A 21263-nucleotide genomic window follows, 5' to 3' on the forward strand; every position below is an offset into this window, starting at 1 on the left:
GAGAGAGTTCAGGAGAGGTTAAATTAATAAACTTCATTGTTTGTCCGTATTGAACCAAGATTACAACTTTTATTATAATTTTGGGTCCACCTTATTCAATAAATAAAAATAGATTGTCAATTTTTCTACAAACTTCTATCAGCTGATGATGACGCAGTGGGGCGTGGAAACCAGTAATGATCGAGAAATATGTGTTCTAATTACATCTACGCAACAATTTTTATTTATTGAATAAGGTGGAACCAAAATTATAATAAAAGTTGTTCAGGAGAGGTGTCGGTGAGGAATCAGTATGGATCATTTGCAGGTAGAACAGCGAAGGGAAGGTGGAGAGCAGTGAAGTGTTATACAGGAAGGAGGAGGTAAAAGGAAGGGGAATGATTGATAAGGGAAATAGAGAGCAGAAGATAGGAGGAGGGAGGTGGAATCAGATCGTGAGAGGGAGTGAAGGGAAGGGGAAGTAGGTTCTGTACCCATCAGGGAAGTTAATACAGACTGGAGAGGAGGGGATCTAATGAAGTGGATAGGTTTAAGGCTCTAGTCTTGGGCAACTATTGTTAGGCATGTGGAGAAAGAGTGTGGAGGATAGGGAAGTAGGATAGAGTGCTTTCTAGGAATTAGGTCAAGTCAGGTGGAGGATAAAGAGGTGGTAATTTTCTACAATGGTACCAACAATATAAGACACGCAGGAATAGGTATTAACTTAATTTGGGCTAGTTACAACAGTTTTGTGCATGATGATTGTTAGATAAGTTTGAATTTGCTAAATAAGGTGAAATTTTCAGCAGTTGGTTCATTTTCCACTATTTTCCAAAATAACAGCAATATCTAGTCTGTAGATGCAATTTAAATAAGCCATGCTACAATTGAAATACATTGTTTGATATTGCAGTGGCCATGGAACCTTGAAAACCGGGAAAGAACCTTGAATTTGCATAAAAATCTGGGAATTTGCTGATAAATGTGTTCTTGTCAGTAACTAAACATGCAATAGATATGAAGGTTGGAACTTAAATAGTGGCAACTATTTATTTACAACAGATACAAAAGAGTTACATGTTAGCAACCTTTACTGTCCTTCAGTGTAGTCACCCGCGTTGTGTATAACCCGTTGCCAGCGATGTGGAAGTCGTAGTATACCTTTTGCAGAGCCTGGTCTGTTGATGGTGTGAATGGAGCGGTCTACTGCCTGTTGAATCTCTAAAACAGTTCTGAAGTGAATGCCATGAAGTGGTTCCTTCATCTTCAGAATCAAATTGAAGTCACAAGGACCTAAGTCCGGGGAGTATGGTGGATGGTACAGTACTTCCCAGTCCCATCGATCAAACAAATCAGCCACAGCTTGCACTGTATGGGCCCGAGCATTGTCGTGCAAAATGAAGGGTGGATTCTGCAGAAAGTGTTGCCGCTTCTTTCTCAAAGCTGGTCGCAGGTGGTGCTCCAAAAACGAACAGGAATACTGTGCATTGACGGTCTGCCATGGAGAAATGTAATGCGTTAGGATAACACCATCACAGTCATACACCAGGATCACCATAACTTTCACCGTACTGGGGCTCTGACGAACTTTTGACTTTCGTGGTGACCCATAATGACGCCATTCGTTTGCTTGGCGTTTCAATTTTGGCTCTTACGATTTGGCCCTTGTCTCATCCAGGGTTATAATACAGCGTAAGAAAGTCTCTCTTTCGCGCTCATAGCGGTCCAAGTGCGCCTTAGCAGCGTCGTAACACAACCCTTTGTGCATTTCCGTCAAGTCATGCGGAACCCATCGTCATGCAATTTTTCACATGCCCAGGCGTTCCTTCAGGATGTGAAGCACAGTCGTATGCGCTAATCCAGTTTCTTGGGCGAGCTCACGAATTGTCTTCTTCACCGACGCTCGTAGGACGACCTGCCCGATGAATGTCCGCCACATTTTGCTGACCATTGTTGAAGGCTTTTACCCAACGTGCCACTGTTCTGTAAGGCAATGCAGATTTCCCCCAGGCCTCCTGAAGACCTCGACACTGCCACGCTGTACAACTTCTTGCACGTTCAGTCTTGATCCAACTCTTGTTCCTGTTTGGAAATCATAGTGACAACGTTACGTTAGACCGCTAGCTCACAAGTGACTGTGTTTCTCTCGCTTGTGCGCTCGCAGGTGATGTGGGAACGGCGAGTGATGCAAGCAGTCTCTAATTTTTTAAATATAGTGATAATTAAGATTTTTATGTAGAATATTCAACAGTAATGAAAATTATTAAAGTATAGCTGGGCTGAGTGGCTCAGACGGTTGAGGCCTTCTGACACCAACCTGGCAGGTTCGATCCTGTCTCAGTCCGGTTGTATTTAAGGTGCTCAAGTATGTCAGCCTTGTGTCAGTAGATTTAATGGTACGTAAAAACTGCCGCGGGACAAAATCTGGCACCTCGGTGTCTCCGAAAACCATAAAAGTAGTTAGTGGGGCGTAAAGGAAATGACATTATTATTATTATTATTATTATTATTATTATTATTATTATTATTATTATTATTATTCAATATAAAAGAATAATGTTGTTTAAATGGAGATAGGCATATTGGTTTGACTAACCGATACGACTGTGTAATCCGACCAGAAATTGTCACAGACAAAATCGACCAGTTACCAGTTCACTTGCAGACGCTCTTAAATGTTGTTAGATATGGGCTATTCATTAATGTATGAGGAATAAGTTTAGGTGCCTATATTCTGCATTCTTGTACAATTACCTGAGATACAGACCTTGAATTGTGCATTATGTGTAAGTGGGAGAGCTAGTGTGTGTCAACAAAGTGTACTCGTAGAACAATGCCCTATTTTCTATACTCTCCCATTTTTTGTCTCCACGGAAATCATTATCTTGTTCACCCAAGCATTTTCAGTTGTCAAACCCTGATTTATGAAAACAGTTGCATACGGTTAATTTTGGCACTCATTGCCACAAAGCTGGGATATAACGTATTCCCTTTGAAGAGTTACATGTTTGTACAGTTTTGGAACTGCAGTTCCTTGTGTTTTGTAGGAAGCTTTGGAGTGCTTTTGTACCACCGCAACTCTGCAAATTTTCCTACAGTTAAAGGAGGCACCGTTTCTGGTTTTTCCTATTTGCACATAGCAGCACTGTTGCATGTTCCTTACTGAGCTTCCCACCATGACAGTTCTCATCTTTGAATGCCATAGGTGTCCGACTTGTTGGCTGAATGGTCAGCATACTGGCCTTCGGTTCAGAGAGTCCCGGGTTTGATTCCCGGCCGGGTCGGGGATTTTAACATTCCATGGTTAATTCCAGTGGCCCTTGAACACGGAACACATTCGCAGCCCAGTGCTCGTACAGAGCAGTCCTGTCAGCACCAAGCTCCGGCTACCACGAGACTAGTACCCTGAACGCTAGGCCCATTGCTGCTGTCTGGGAATTCTACCGTGCTCCGTACCAGCCAAGGTCCAGAGCTCAACTACCAGAGAGCCCCTGCACCCCGTGAATAGGCCACCTGCAACATCGCCTATTCAAATCAACAATAGCCAACTGCCAACCAAGAATAAGCAGAAACCAACATTGCCTGCTATTCAAGATCTTGGTGGGCAAAAAGCAATTTGTCAGAGCCCTCAGTGTGGTTATTGGTTCGGAACTCGTCCCGTTGCGACACGGTAAAACTACACTTGTTCCGACCGTGCCCACTGAGCAAGCACCTTACAGCGCGCTGGTCTTCGCTAGAGTTTGACCGTTCCAGTGTTTTTTATAATACCCAAGACTCCCCCGCCTCAAACCCCGTTCCCTGTCGGGACCCCCCAGGTGGATTGAGTAGCCTGGACACCGACAATCCCAGCCATGTATGAATTCAAAGATCATAACTCCCCTTACCATCAAAAACTGGGAATCCGTACCGATTTTCCTGACTCATGTTTTTACCCCGTCATTATCCCCTTACATCAAAACTATTGGATGAGTCCAAAACTCCGTCTTAAAGAACGTCATAATCACTGCCAAAACATAGCCACAGCCCTCAACAATGTCTGTCATCACATTCAACTTCTACAGGTGCTTGATAACGGATACATTCTTATTTTTTCACGAGACAGAGAAGTCTCTCTAGATAAGCTTAAATACCACTTAGAAAAGCATAATATCCGTTATGCGGTTCTTGTGGACCACGTCTCCTATGTAGACGCGTTCACTGAAACTCAACCAGACATTCAGCACACTGCAGCACACCGCTTACTTTCACCAAATTCTCACAGACCCATCCAAACCACGAACACAAAACATCACAAACAGAGGACACCTTATTGAACACCAGCACCTCCCCCCTTTCCCTCTACCTGAAGACGAGCCCGGGACTGAGACGCCTTTAATCTCACAACCGGACGTGTGTATACAAACTATCACTGACACCTCACCTCACACTCCGCTGCCCTCTCTCCACCAACTCCCGAGCCCGGAACTGGGACTCCACCAGACCTAGAACCGGGCACGGTTACACAATCCAGATACACTCAGACCAAGAGCCGGTGTAAGAAACTGGCTCACAGGTCGAACCAAGCACCAACACACAACACTAACAGGACAGAGACTCGAACCCGCACCCTCCCCCAACCTTCACTAATTACTCAATGCTTTAACTGTCTCAAACTCAACCACTCGGCTACATGCTCCAAGGCCACCAGATGCAATGGTTGTGGCGGTCCTCATCGCCACACTATATGTGAGGTACCGAGGGACCAGGCGAGGTGCGCCAACTGCCATGGTAGCCATGCCACCTCGTTCCCTGGCTGCCCTTTCTTAAAACAGGCAGTTAAAGCTCACTACAAATGCGCCCAACACCTACACCATCATAACACACCTTCTCCACTCCTAAGTCTCACCATTCCACGACCTTCGAACCCAGACCCCTCAACCAGAGACCCCCTCTCCTTGCTCAACCTTTTACTACTCAAGCTCCTTGCAGACCAAAGCCAAGACCTCACTCCCATGCCAAGTCGACAACTCATCCTAAACTAAACATACCAACCCATTAAACTGCCCCACCCAGTTATACACGTCCTCACTTCCTAAATTTCGGCCTTCAAAGCACCGGAACCACGGCACGACCGAGGCGGAGTGCAACGTGCTGTTTCCCATGAATAATGCTGTTATTCCAAATTACATCTGCACACTCACATTAAACGTAAATGCAGCAGTTTGCAGAACGTGTAGTCCCTGCGCAATTACCAGATATATGCCCATTACCACATAAAAGGTCAATTCTGGGCGTGGCTACCGTCCCAACGCTGCCATGTATCTGAAACACTAAATTACTGTGTCAGCCATACATTAGTGGATAGTCATACGAGTTCCATTCAACCACATTTATAACTACAAATCTATTAATAATTTATTCACAACTGCACTCAAACTTAAGCAACATCAAGAATGGTCCCCCACTGGATGGGTGTCCAAAGACTAAAATTCTTATCACTCTATAAATTCTATAAATAACTACCTCATAAAACAACATTAATACCATAATACAACCCAATAATAAATTTTACTTTATAAATTTATTTCCATTAAATGGCTGGGTGAGGAGCGTTAACTCGCACCGGTACTAGCATATCAAACCAAACCCCTCCTCCCGCCGGCTTAAATTCAGAGATGGCCTCCAGTGCCCCGTGGGCTGGGTGTTTGTGCTGTCCGCAACATCCCTGCAACTCGCACCCCACACAACACTATCCTCCACCACAATAATGCGCACGTACCTACACATGGCAGATGCCGCCCACTCTCATTGGAGGGCCTGCGTTACAAGGGCTGCTCTCAGCTAGAAATAGCTACACGAAGTTATAATTAAAATGCCATAGGTCGGTCAGGAATTAAATTAAAAATAGACCTGTCTTGTTGGTATTAAAATATGTCTTATGAGGCATACTGTGATGTCTGTTCCTTCAAACGACCTCCTTTCCACTCATGTATCAATGTCAACACTCTTTTATTTTCACCACATGTGCGCTGCTTAGTACTAATCCCATTCCTAATCTTAAATTTATGTAGGCAGCTCACTTTTAATATATCCTTCTTAGCAGTCGTAACATACTTTCTTTTCCTACCATTCATGTTCACACAATGCACTGTAGTTTGTGATGTGTTAAGGATACCAGTGGTAATAGGTTACAGATGCCCATTGAGCTGTGAACAGATTCCACAAATATCTTCAAGGTCTGTGCATGGGCAAGCTGTCACCTCACCATCTTGGCAACAAGTATCGTTGCCTGGAAAATTAGTACGTAGCAGATATTTGCATTTCAATATATGTTTATGCTACAAATGCAACATAAATAAAAATTAATAGATTCTTGATGTTCTTTATCTATGGGAACTTGAAGTGTAAGAAAACAATGTAGAAGTTTGAAAGGTATAAAAGTAGTTTTCTGCATTAGTGTTTCGAACCTAGTCTGGAGTAACCTGTAAATTTAAAAAGTTTCTTAATTCAAGTTAATATATCTTTGTTATCCCTTATAAATATTTGTTTCACTGTTATCCCTAGAAACTTATGTTCCTTCACTACAGCAAGTACGCATTGCAGTTGATAAAAATGTGCGTCAATATTAAGTATACAACATTGGTTTTGAATGGTTATTTAACTTGTACTATACATTGTTTCTGCTTATGACCTCATCAATCACAGGCTTTTTGCTTAATAATAATTGGGTAGTAGTAATTCATCCATTATTTAGGGTCTCAAGCCTCCATGCCTCATATAGTACTCCTTAGGCTTTGCCAAATCTTTTTTACCCAGGTATGAGTTTTGAAAAAGATAGTTGAAAATACAGTACATGACAAGTATATTACATTCTGGCTATATATCACATGATTTGATGAGTTACATGTGATAGTTGTTAGAAATGTATTCTGGTTATGCATGATAGAAATGGTGTCTGACTGGTTTACTTCATAATCTTGGTTGTAAATGTAGTGGAGTAATTTTTTCATTCATCATCAATGTCCCACTCCAGTTGTCCGGGTGTGGTTAACAAGCCTCCTAAACTCCTTTCTGTCCTTCCAAATCTGATACATCCACCTTCTTCTCAGTCTTCCAACTGGTCTCTTTCCCTTAACTTCTCTTTCCATTTCCCTTCTTTCTACCCATTCCTTTCCCATTCTTTTTATATGTCCGAACATTCTCAGTCTTGCCTTCTGTATGTTCTGTACTAACGGTTCTATATTTAGCTCTTCTCTGATTTTAATATTTTGGATTCTCTCTCTTGTCTTTTTAACCGATGTTCTTAAAAATTTTCTACTGCTTGGATCTGTCTTGTCTCTTATTAGTTACCAGTGTATCTAGTCCGTATGTTACAATTGGTATGAAATACTGTTTATATAATGTTAATTTCATTCTCTTCGGTACTATGTCATCCCGTAAAAGCTCTCTTACTTGACAATAAAATGTTGTACCTTCACTTAGTCTGTTGTTAATTTTAGGGTTGATTTCATTACTTCCATTAATTATGCTACCCAGATATGTAAACTCTTCTACATTCTCCAACCGTTCTCTATGTTTGCCTGGCTTCTTTTCTTCTCTTTTCCACACTCCATGACCACAGTTTTCTTTTTACTAATTACCATTCCAAACTCCTTCAGATTTTCATTCCAGATGTCCAGTCTCCTTTGTACTGTCCTTTTCTCCCTTTCCCTAAATTACCACATCATCGACAAATACCAAAGCATTCACTTCATCACTACTGATACTCTGTTTTACATGTTTTATGATTTCATCCATCAATATAATAAACAATAATGGCAACAGTGCACTTCCTTGCTTGAGACTTTTTATTGTAAAAAAAGTTTGAGTCACCTTTTTTATCTTAACATTTAACATTTTTATCTTAATTAATGATTATGGTACATTCCTTTTCAGTAGGCATTCTCATGCATGTTATCACTGTATCATAAGCCTTTTCCAAATCCAAAAACACAAAGTTGATTTCTTTGTTCCTTTCCAGATGTTTTTCCGTTATCGTTCGCACTGTAGATATAAAAATCTGTTGTTGATCTATTCGGTCTAAAGCCATATTGTTCTTCCTCTGCGTTTATATTATATCCCTCAGTCTTTTGTCTACGACTTTCTCCATTATTTTTAGCCCATGTGATAATAGGGTCATACCTCTATAATTTTCACAATTTTTCCTATTTCCTTTTTTGAACAATGGTACAATGCTTCCTGCTGCCTTAAATTGCTGTTCTAAATTGCTGTATGTTTCACATAAAATAATTTTTAATTTTTTATTTTGATTTTTAGGACAATCCACAACCAAGTCGTTGCCTAGGAGTATTTGGACTGAGTATTTATACTACAGAACAACAACTTCACCACATTATGTCCAAATATGGTCCTGTTGAACGTGTCCAAGTTGTTGTAGATGCAAAGGTTTGTAACTGTTTGAGTGTTAACATGCTCTAAAGGAAGGGTTGAATATACAGAGTATCATAGCATATAATATCTTCCAGACTGCGCGTTCCCGAGGATTTGCATTTGTCTACTTCGAGAGTTCTGAGGATGCAAAGGTAGCAAAAGAGCAATGCACTGGAATGGAAATTGATGGAAGGAGGATCCGTGTGGATTTCTCCATTACACAGCGAGCCCACACACCTACTCCGGGTATTTATATGGGGAAACCTACTTAGTAAGTATATTTTCTTTTCTTAGATTTTATAAATGATCATGTAAACATTTACTGATATTCCTTCTGTAGTAAATAACAGAGCTGCCCAGTATTCAAATGCCATCATTTGACACATGGTGAGAGATTTATTGATTTTGCGTGACTGAGCCAGTAATATCAGGTTTGAACCCAGTTGCTGTTTTTCTTGACCAGAACACACTATTTCTGAACTAAACCCTTGAGCTTATAGATTTGAATTCCAGAAGGAAATAAGTTGCTCATAAACTGTTATACTCTTGAAAAGTGGAGCTTGTAGAAGTCTGTGTGGATGTTAGGGAAGAATATGTATGAGTGGTTTTATAATTTGCGAATTCTTGCTCTTTAGCTTTATACCCACAGTTCTGTCTCAAATGGGACTGAAAACTGGTTGTAACTGGAGGATGGTGGAGATACTTAGTGTGACTACTCATGCTGTAGTCAGAGTTCTGAAAATCGTAATTTGTTATGAAAAATGGTATTGAAAGGCAAGGCATTATTAAAAGAAACTTGTAAAAGTATTTGATGCATTGAGAAAACAAGAATATTGGCAGAAGATCGTGTGTGTAGTGCTATAACTCATGCCCTGAAATCAATTCCTATCCTCACCGCTAGATGGGGGCTTTATTGCATTCCTGGCCCAGTCGAATGACTGGATACAGGCAGTGGATTTTCGTTTCATTACCTGTTTGAAGTGATCTTTCGTAGATTTCTTAATTGTGACTATTGATATTTTATAAACGCTTGGTAGATTGATTTATTCTGGTGATTTAAGTTGTGATTATTTAGTTTCAATCTATGAAAACTCTTTCCGCCTTGTCAATACTCCACATTTTATTATATTATCTCCCACACGTTTCAAGAGCTCAGCTGCTCCCTTTCTCAGCGGTACAAGGACATTTGTTGATGTGATGGCGGAAAGGGTTTTCATAGATTAAATGTAAGTCAATACAGACAAAATTGAACCATTAGGGTTAAAATAATCATTTAGTTTCATGTTAAACTTTCTCCTCGCGGCAGCCCGGATTGTCTGGGAAGTCGTTGGCCCTTTCAAATAAATAAGATATAAGTGTATGCATTTATGCATCGCGCTACAATATGTACACAATTCCTACTGTTATTGGGACTGTCACCAATCGGCTTAGTGACTCTAAAAATTGTGGATTCAGCACTAATGTCGGTCATCCTGTCTAATGTCTTCTCAACCCGCATGGTGATGGAGGCTGAACTTTGATTTAAACGGCATCCAGATGTCACAATTCATCTCAGCGACTCTAAAACAATGGAACTGACACAAATATCGATCATTCTCAATCTTTTTTTACATGTCACTCCTTCCCCAATGGGTGCTAGGGGTGTGTTACCCCCCACAGTAATTTTTTTCCAGATAGTAAGTCATATGTGTTCCAAGTTCGATTGAGAGCTATGCTGGATCATCTCCACATACATCCATAATTTGTCATTTTGTACATTTTTCCTTTTCACCTCTTCGTAACATCCATGACAATGGGAGCAGAAGCTGCACTTCAACATCAACTGGAATGTCACTGTTCTTCTCAGCAATTACGGAAACTATGGATTTGACACTAATTTTGGTTGTTTTTGATTAGATTTACAAGTCACCCCCTCCTCACTCCTAGGGTGTTTTACCCCCTCAGTATTTTGTCCAGGTAGTAGGTCATTTGTTTAAGAAGTTTGATTAGGGGTATAGGGGACCATACACTCATAGGACCATAATATCAGTCATTTTGCACATCCTTTTTCACCCTTTCTCGACCTCCATTCCAACTGGGGATGAACTATGACTTAAACGGCATCCAGTGTGTCACAGTTCTTCTAAGCGACCCTAAAAACTATGGCTTCAGCGCTATCTGTAGTTTTCAGTAAATTTTACATGTCACTCCCTGCCCTACGGGTGCTAGAGGAGTCTTAACCCCACAGATTTTTTTTTTCTCCTAGATAGTAAGTCACATTCATCCCAACGACACCAAAAATGGTGAGTTCGACACAATTTTAAATTATATTTATATCAGTGTCTTACACACGCAGTGTGTGTCTCCTGATAGTATGACGTGTATGTACCAAGTTCGGTTGAAATTGCTCCACTGGTTTACAAGCAGATGTCGACCATACATACATACATACATACATACGTATCCTTACCGTACATACATGTAGATGTACATTACAGTATTGTATTGTAGCTTTCTTATCATGTGTGAGGATGAATATAGTGTTACGTAGAACATGTTAGAGGGGAGATCTTCAGTGGCATGGCGTGTAAGAAGGGTTGCATCCTGCTTCACAGAATTTACCGAACTTGGAACATTTTAAGCAAGCCTTGAACTTGAGCAACTGAGTCCCGCTTCCATTTGATAGTTGAGGGACCCCTTAGAAGCAACTAGCGAATAAACTGGAATTCGAGGGGGGAACTATCACTGTTAATAAGGACTTATGGAAGGAAGGAAGAAAGAAAGAAGGTAAGAAAGTATGGTCGATGACCTAGACGTAAGGCCTCTTTAAACAACAACAAGCAAGAAAGTGGAACTGGCTGAGTCAGCAAAGAGAATTCGTCTGGATGTGGCTGAAGTTACTAATATTCGGGTAAGGGGAGATAATGACAGAACAATAGGGGATGATAGTGTTCTTGATGGGTGTTAAAATGGGAAGACCATGGTGTGGTGCAGGGCTGTTCATCAGGAATATTATTGCACACGGCATAGTTTATTTGGCATGTAAATGAGTGGATGATGTGGGTAGATTTGGTAGTTGGAGGAATTAGGATAAGAATTGTCTATTCAACATGTGGGGATGCAATTGAGGAAGAAATTGACAAGTTTTATGAAGCACTGAATGATGATATAGTGAGGGTCAGCAACAAGATAGGATAGTGCCAATGGGCGATTTAAATGCAAGTTGGAAGTGGAACTAAAGGATACGAGGCGGTGGAGATGATATGTAAGCTAATAAAAATGGGAAGCGTTAACTGGACTTCTGTGTTCCAGTTTCATTAGCAGTTTCTAATACATTCAACCATAAAGCTATCCACTGCTAATCTTGGGAGGCTATGGGTACAAAATCCATAAGACTCTTTATCATAAGACATTAAATTCAGGAAATCTGTTAGGAATATGTGGGTATTAAGGAGATTCTTCAGTGATGAAGACCACTTACTGATCTGTAGTGGACAATGTATCTCTAGGCCTAAGTAAGTGGTAAGTGGAAAGTGAAATACTTCTGCAGGTGAATAGGGGCAGAAAATCTCAAATATGAGGAAAATAGAAGTACATGGATAATGATCAGTGAAAAGTTCCAAACAATAGAAAGTAAGCAGGTTCAGGATGTAGAAGACGAACCGGTGGCATATAGGGATCCAGTAGAGGAAACAGCAAGGGAATGTCTAGGAACAACTGTATGTAAAGATGGGAAAAAGCAAACAACTTGATGGAATGATGAAATGAGAACGGCTTGTACATGTAAGGAGAAGCCATATCAAATGATTCAAAACAAGGACTAATGTCGACAGGGAATTGTGCGTAGATGAATGAAACTGAGCAAAAAAAAAAAAAAAAAAAAAAACAATTTGTTGAACCTCTTAGTTTTGCCACTGAAGCTTCAGAGGACTATAACATTCCGTTTACGGAATGGGAACTCTGCAGCGCCTTGGTGCTTTGCAAGGACGTGGCTCCCGGACCAAATAACGTCCATAATCAGTTGTTGAAACACCTCATCGAGGATAGCCTCTGATATGTTGTAGGTCGAGTCATAAGTCATGGCAACTTTTTTTTTTCCTCGCAAATAGGAGACAACATGGAAAATCTAAGATATGCATTTGGAAACTTATGGTATGTACTTGCGTATGATGCCACTATATGGTGTATGTAAACAACAGTGTGGGTTGTTTACATGCCCCAAAGTTCAGTGTGTGAGTGAGGCTTCACAAAATGGAAGTCAACAAGGAGGAGCAACGATCGTATATTAAAACAGCAGTTCTCCGCGGCAGAAATGCATGCCAATGCCTTGCAGATCTGCGGGAAGCATTAGGTGTGGATGCCATGCCCTATAGAACAGTGCTGATGTGAGTGGACATCATAACAGCATTTCAGAGAGAGGTGTCGCACGTTAGCGATACACATGGAGCGAATGGTATTCAGCGCCTGCCCCACCGCTGGCAACGCAGAGTGGAAACCTTGGGTGATTATTTCGAAGGTCTGTAACCAGTGGAGACCTGTCCTTTTACGCAGTTTTGTGTATTTGCTGTCTATACCATAATAAAACTGTTGGCCTGTGTTTGGTCACTTTCCTACGAGAATCTCCTGGAGTCAGAATTTGTCTTCAGGCACTGTGTATAAGTACATGCCCTATATTTCCAAATGCATACCTTAGAGTTTCGGTGTTGTCTCCTGTTCGTGAGGGGGAAAAAAAAAAATTGCCATGACTTATGACTCGACCCTCGTATCTTCTTTGGGTGTTCAGCCTAATCTGGATAGACAGTAAGTTTGTCACAGTGGAGAGAGGGAATAGTAATTCCTCTCCTCAAGCCTGACAGAGATCCTACATAGGTGGGAAGTTACAGACCTACTTATCTCAATGACTGTTTTCAGGCCTGCATCCATGGAAATCCTGAGGTAACTTGGTTTTTCTTGCAAATTTTTTGTCCCTAAGTCTGTTCCATGTCTGAGTAGGAAGGACATATTCACAACTTCATGTTCAGGAAAATGGAATCCCACAGGGATCTGTGCAATGTGTCACTCTGTTCGTGTAATACTGTTGCTGTATGTAGATAATTTTGCTCTGCAGTATAGCTCACAAAGTATGGCAGTCGCAGAGCAAAAATCACAGCTTGAATTATAGTTCACAAAGTATGGCAGTCGCGGAGCAACAATTACAGCAAGCTGTTAGGAGAGTGGAACATAGGACCTTAGAACATAGCTTTCGACTGCAAAGATCTGTGTTGTTCACTTCTGTCAGAAGCACACTCTTCACCCTCATCCTGAGCTTTATTTAGCCCTGGTTGCTCTTCCTTTGGTTGACACAGATTTCTTTGGCTCCTTTTCGATAGTAAATTATCGTGGAAGCCACATGTATGTCAGTTAAAAGTGAAATGTGCCAAGAAATTTGAATTTTGAAGTTTCTTAGCGGCACTACTTGGGGGGGCAGCCCGCATGGTGCTTCTACGATTTTATAGGGCACATATTTTATTCAGGTTATACTACGACAGTGCGGCATATGGATCAACAAGGCAAAGCGTCCCCTTGAAATGGAATAGCATCCACCACAGCGGAGTTAGGTTGGTAACAGGAGCAGTCTGTAGAAGCCCCATTGCTAGCCTGCTTGCTGAATGTGGTGTGCCGCCTCTACACTGGAGACACTAACAACTGCTATTGTCCTATGCTGCGAATTTTTAACCCAAGTTATCCCTGTGTAATCTACAATGGAGACAGTCGGCTGTACGTTGTTTATCCATAAGCAACACAGCCGGTTGGTATACACTTGGATAGTAGTCGCAGAGTGTTTGATCTACCTTCAGTTCCTTGTTTTGTCAGGCGACTGAGTAAGATACCTCTGTGATTAAGATGATGACCTGAAATAATCCTGGATGTGCACACCAGCCCATCCATGTATCGGAGGCTCTTCATGTCCGTTGTTGGCTGGTATCCAGATTCTGTAGTTGATTACATGGATGATTCGAGGGCAGAAGTAAAAGTCGGCTGTGCATTCGTTATCGTTAATAAGTGCTTTCTCTTTCCTCTACCAGAAACCTGTAGTGTGTGTGCACAGCGAAGCTCTCTGTTATCCTTGAAGCATTGCCGTATGTGCCGTCCAATGAACGCCATCACTTTCTGCTGTCTGCGACCCTTCTTTCAAAAAAACTGTGAACGATTAAAGGAACTACGAAGGCATGGAAGATTTCCTTTCGGGTTTCTCGAAGAGAAGCAGTGGTATTATGTCATCTTTAGATAGGGCGTGGTATAGTGATGCACTCCTACTTACAGAAGGGGGAAGGCCCCCTCCCCCTCCGCTGTATACCTGCAGCGGCCATCTTACCATAATACACATCCTTAAGCAGTGCGTGAACCTGGCTGATCGGCAGTCAGCAGAACTCGCCATCCGTTTTATGAGGGATAGCGGCTTGTTTTATCATGTTTGGAAGTGAATTCCCTGTTTTTTAACATTATTGTATTATCTACATTTTTATACTTCCGACTTTGTTTTAGTCTGCCTTTGTGTATTTTTAATGTATTATTTTTGAACTTTACATTTGGTGAAATATATATTTTAATTCAAAGACAATGCCTTATTCCATTTTCATACATATTAATTTGCTGGGCTGAGTAGCTCGGTCATTAGAGTGCTGGCCTTGTGAGCCCAACTTGGCAGGTTTGATCCTGGCTCAATCCGGTGGTACCGAGGTCAATAGCTGCAGTCGCTTGAGTGTGGCCAGTATCCAGTAATTGGGAGATAGTGGGTTCGAGCCCCTCTGTCGGCAGCCCTGACTATGGTTTTCCGTGGTTTCCCATTTTCACACCTTAAGGCCATGGTCGCTTCCTTCCCACTCCTAGTTCTTTCTTATCCAGTTGTAGCCTTAACTTACCTGTTTCTGTGCGACTAAAGCAGCTTGTTTTTTAAAAAAAATTATCATTACATTTCATCTCGTACGATTGGGGGCGGTGGTCTAGATGTCAGGCCCTTTTTAACAGCAACAATCATCATCAGTTTTTGATCCCTAGAAGTTGTCTTGGGTAGATTTCAGTGATAACCTGGAAAGGAAAACCTTTCTGGACAGTAATAAATAATCTTAGAAAGGGGAAGGAAAAGGAAATAAGTACTGTATTGGGTAAATCAGGTGAACTCATAGATCCCAGGGAATCACTGGAGAGGTGGAAGGAATACTTTGAAAATCTTCTCAGCGTACTAGGAAATAATTTTAGTAACATCATGAACAACCAAGCTCATGGGAAGCAGGACAATGATGGCAAAATTATGCTTTTGGAAGTGGACAGGATTGTAAATAAACTCCATTGTCATAAAGCAGAAGAAATAGATGAAATTAGGCATGAAGTGGTGAAATATAGCTGAAAGGGAGGGGTGAGATGGCTTCACAGAGTGATAAGATTAGTATGGATTGTTGGTAAGGTACCTTCTGATTGGACCTGTCTACAAACAGTGGAACAGGAAGGATTGCAACAAATGTATTTCATTGATCAGTACACCAGTTTCATCTTTGAAGAGAAATCATTAGAATTTCAGTAACTCCAGTGAATGTACAACCTTCACACCTGCCAACATTTCTTAGTTTTATTTCTATATACGAGTGAAAATTATTTTATAGTTTCCATATAGTATTTTTAAACCATAACGTTTTAATTTCTGTCCGGTCCGGCTTTGTGCAGGTCTCATTTGCCGATGCTGTAGTTTGATCCAGAAGGATTCTGTTAATATCTACCATCTCTTACTCGAATTAGGATCCTTCAAAATTTAATGTGATATATATCGACTTTGTTTTCTGGATCACAAGGGTTTCTCCCATAATTTATATTTCATGAAGACTATTACAGCTAATGTGCATAGCTTTAGCTTTCTGGTGGACCAGTGACTAACTACTTGAATTTCCACATTTTTCAATTGCTATACATTTCTACGCTTGAGGATTTCTCTTTTCCTACACCTTGAAATCACAACTCGTGGTTAGTTGACTTGGTCCGAGTTTGAGATGCAACATTGTGTGGTGCTGAAGTATGGCAGGATGCAATTTGAATGAAAGTGAAGTAATTGAAGTTTTCATTGTCTCAGACAATTGTATCCCACCAAACAGAATACTAGAATAAGCCAACGTTTAACTCCACTAGGCGAGGCGAGATCTGACACACAGCAAAGGGAATGAGTGGGCATGTTGCGTGAGAGATGAAGTGACTTAATGTGAAACCGCTCAAAATACCTCCCAGTGTCTTTCCTAAGATCTACTGTAATTGTCTCATTAACCAGGGATTTATGGAACAGTGAAAGTTTTGAAACCGTGTCTCTGACCCTTGTGGGCAGTGCTTCAGAGATAAAACAGTAACATTACTTTTCATTACATCCTGAAACAACCCTTGCAAAAAGAGAAGGAAGGCCACTGGCATTCTGGGAAATACTGTATGACAAGTATGACATTTAAATAATAAAATCAATTATTGTAAACTACATTATTTTGAGTCTGAACTGTAAACGAGTGAGCATCATCCAAGTTATTTTGTACCGTGATAAAATGAATTTTTAGAGAGACTACTGCATTTTCATAGCGTTTGCAGCTGAATCACCTCTGTACACCGGGATGTGCAACATTTGAATAGTCCGTGTTGCTGAGGAGTTACTAATAGGCCAGATTTTTAGTACAGTAGCATGCAAATTAAACCAAACACGATACAAGAAAGGGTTCTCATAACTAAAGTTGTAAAAACTACTGAAAATCACTTCTGTAATTAGAGTAAGTGGTATCTTAATACTTTGTGACCTCCTTTGTTCTTCAAATCAGCATTGGCATGTTTTGGCATATATTCCACCAATTTTTTGCAAATATTTTTCTCTTCATTGTAAAACCACACGTTGATAAGCGAACATATCATGCTCACTTTCGTTGATCTATCCTGTTTTGACATTTCTTGCCTTACAAATGGCCCTGAAATTTTCAGTGGGTTTGATATTGGATGAGTTGTTGGGCTAAGGGTAGGACTTCAATATTTTTGTCTTCAAAGAATTTGTTTACCTTTTTTTTTTGGATGTGCGGCATGGCGCAAGATCTTGTTTGAAAAACGCTTTCACCATCTTGAGAGAGTTTTCGTAACTTAGGCACTATCCCCGCCCTCAAAGGATTTCTATGTACTAGTCGCTATCCATCATACCCTGGCCACTTGTAGATAAAATATCCCCGGAACATCACTTACGGAGAAAGTTTAGGTGGTTGTTGAATAAAGGCTGGTCTTCTCTTCCATGTTTCTTTTTTACGAACACGAATACACTGGCCACAAACACTGAAATGGCTTTCAACTGAAAATACAACTTTCTTCCATTGTCCAGTCTTTATGTAGTTTAGCCCATATCAATCCCTTATTGCTTATAGTATCCGTAAGAAGCTGCTTCTTGGCTAGCCTGCATGCTCTTCTTCCTGCCTACAGCAGTGTGCGGCGAACTGTTGTAATGTGAACATTTCTCCCACTCAAACTTAAATCTCTTTTTAGGCCAACAACTTACAGCCTGCTGTTTATTTTACTTTCCCTAATGAGTAAACGGTCTTGTCTAGTCTTGTGTTTCCTACCACAGTTTTCTTCCTTCAGTGTTAAAAAGGACCTGGTTTCTGGGTATCGCTTCAAAATTTAATTTACCATAGCCACACCAGCACCACATTGCCTTCGTTTCACAGATTTATTCTCAGATAGTCAGAATTTGTCGAAGTTCCCACAGAGTGGTATCTGTTATGTTTGTAGTAGAATAACAATACAAAATACTTACCTTACCCGGAGACATTTAACTAATTCTTGCATTATAAAAAGCGTCCAGTAATGCCCAATAATGTTAGCAATAATGCTGCTATACCCCTACTGTGCAGTTAGCTTGAAAGCAGGAACAGTATTTAGTGGGAAAGCGCTATTTTGTCAACTTTTGTCATAGGTTATAACTATGGTGTTCGGATTAATGTGGATGCTATTCTGTGTCAGGTAATTGAGAAAATGTTGTAAGACGAATAGACAATTAGGTTTGTTTCATAGATCTAGAGAAGGCATATGACGGTGTACGGAGGGAAAAGATGTTAGCTTTACTGAGGGATTATAGGATTAAAGGTAGATTATTAAAAGCCTTTGAAGGGATTTATGTTCACAATTAGGTTGCCGTGAGAAATGATGACAGAATGAGTTCTCAGTTCATTGTACTTACATCGGTTAGAAAAGGCAGTAATCCTTCAGCTTTGTTGTTCATAGTTTACATGCATAATCTGTTGAAAGATATTGTGCCTGTACTAGTCGGTTGCATGCGACCATCACCAGGGTTGGTGTGTCCATGTCAGCAGAGTGTACAAAGGAAATGAGTCACAGAGAACAATCATCCTTTGGAAACAAATAACTAACGGTGAGCATGAAATGAAGATAGAACAGATCTTTATGATAAAATCAGGGCATGATTAACTCGAAAAGTAGGCAGAACAACTGAAAATAACAGGTTCTTGAAATAGCTCTGAGTAGAATTCTATCCTTGATACTTTCAATTCTTGAATTTACAATCATTTAATCCATAAGATTGGTTCCATCTTGCAGCAATTAAGTTACATAATTTACAACTGATTAATCTTACGCTGTCAACAGCCTTCATTTCTGTAAGAACGATTGAACACAATCAACAGCCATTGGATCCAAGCCATCTGTTTGTAGTCTTAACCTGTCACAAAATACAACAGCGTAAGCTTCTCGAAAGTTTACCTTTACCCTTTACAAATTATATTTTACGTAATTGCACTTGAATCTGCTCGTGAATTCTATTTTAATCATAATTCTGGCATAATTTATTATTATACTTGCATAGCTCCACATAATCTGATTTGTTAAATTAATTAGCTCATTAATTCAATGACTCATTGGCTCATTTAAATCCATATTTCAAGCCTATTTAATTTATTTTATCTATTTTTGGCTTTGTAAGATCATTAACTTCAATTTACATTTTAATTGATTTTATTCCTAATTTATCAAAAAATTCTACAATACTGAGCTCGATAGCTGCAGTCGCTTAAGTGCGGCCAGTATCCAGTATTCGGGAGATAGTAAGTTCGAACCCCACTATTGGCAGTCCTGAAGATGGTTTTCCGTGGTTTCCCATTTTCACACCAGGCAAATGCTGGGGCTGTACCTTAATTAAGGCCACGGCCACTTCCTTCCCACTCCTAGCCCTTTCCTGTCCCTTTGTCGCCATAAGACCTATCTGTGTCGGTGCGACGTAAAGCAGCTACCAAAAAAAAATTCTACAATGACAGCTCAGACCATTCCTCTTATTCGAGCAGCTCGTCTCCTTAATCCCAAGCCTTTCCAGCCCAACATTTGCAAAATTTTCAAAAACCTACTCTGTTGTCAGAAATCATCTCAACTAATTGTGCTGCTTTTCTTTGGATGTTTTCCGGTTCTCGAATCAAGTAATCCTTGTGAGGGTCCCATACACTGAAACCATACTCTAAGGCCAAAAGCATGGAGTTGTTCTTCTCGCCGTGTGGCCATGAGGAAACAAATCAACACTAGCAAATGAGCCGAAACTTTTTCGAGCTGCACACCTCGCCACGCATCTTTCCGTGTACCTCGCCGTTCACCAGGAATCAAATTGGTTTGATATTTCAGGACGCAGGAGCCGGGAATTCGTGTTGTGATTGGTTGTCACAAGGTCACGTCATCGTCCCCTCTCTGCAATGCCGCATTGCTTGTCATATCGATAGTCACGTTTTGTCATAACTAGAGATGAGAATTATAAGCACTAAAAACAGTTAACATAGGCAGGCGTATAGGCTATTAAATTAGTCAAAATAGGCATGTAAATATGCACTACAGTGTAAAATAGCAACACAATAGGCATGAAAAAATACTAATAATTTAATAACACACTCAATTACTATAAAAAGGAATTTACAACAAGCAACTTTTCAATGCTTTCCGGTAACAATCTTGTTCTCTTGTCTGGCAGAATGTTTTGTACATCACAGGAAGTGATCGGACAAAACTTCAATGAAGCCACTTCATCTGGTTTTAGTTCAACTGCTTCATCTACGTCACCTCGTAGCACCCTGGCTACTTTTACCGTCGCTTTCCATCATGGATTCTGCTGCAGGACTCTTGTGGAACTTTTTGCTGTCAGCGGCTACCTTCCCAGAGGTTCGGTCAAAACTTCCCCTGACTTCTTTCACAACAATAAATGACTCCACCAGAGGAAAGCCACTCTTCTCCAACTCGATTGCTCCTGGCAGCTTGTTGAAGTTTGAAGATGCTCCAGTTTATGCAAGGGTAGAAAAGCTGCGATGACAACGCTTTCTGTACTCGTGTCAAATGCATCGCGGTATTTTTATGTGGGGTATGGTATCTTTTTCACATTTGATTTGAAAAATAATAAAATTACTTAAATTACAATGTTCCTATGTCTTAAATTTCTACAGCTGGGCTAATTGGCAATAATGCTTAGTATAAACATGCATTTGTTTCATAAAAAAGGGAGACTATTAGAGGTGATGTTTCTAGAAGAACAAAACTTCATAGTAGGAACAAGAGAATTCATAATTTACGTGGAAATATGTCCTCAAAAATGTTCAGTTATAATCTGGCAGTTTCGTGTAGAGTTCACCGGATGAAAAAATAATAAAAATGACTTGAAACGATACCTAAGTAGCGTAGAGATCCTTCCTATATGCTTGGCCAGGGACTCTCCAAGCTGCTCCTTGCAGTATTCTTACTTATATAGAAGAATTAAAACGGACGCACTATAAATCTCAGATTTGTAAACATTTTTATACGTTGCTATTCGCTGGCTTTGGTCAGCGGAGTCAGCTGTCATGAAGAATAAGTTCTGTTGCCTGCAGTAGATC

General features: G+C 40.5%; 1 protein-coding gene across 7 annotated transcripts in view; it reads left to right on the top strand.

The window, feature by feature from the left end:
• LOC136864298 (transformer-2 protein homolog beta) overlaps positions 1 to 21263 on the top strand; it is a 290867-nt gene that overhangs the window by 105725 nt on the left and 163879 nt on the right. For all 7 annotated transcript variants that reach the window (XM_067141099.2, XM_067141094.2, XM_067141097.2 and 4 more), the window contains exons 4-5: positions 8275 to 8403; positions 8484 to 8659. In XM_067141099.2, the coding sequence (XP_066997200.2) occupies positions 8275 to 8403; positions 8484 to 8659 (305 nt within the window). The remainder of the gene's footprint in view (positions 1 to 8274; positions 8404 to 8483; positions 8660 to 21263) is intronic.

This window comes from Anabrus simplex, chromosome 2 (genome assembly GCF_040414725.1).
Source record: "Anabrus simplex isolate iqAnaSimp1 chromosome 2, ASM4041472v1, whole genome shotgun sequence".
Classification (NCBI taxonomy): Eukaryota; Metazoa; Arthropoda; class Insecta; order Orthoptera; family Tettigoniidae; genus Anabrus; species Anabrus simplex.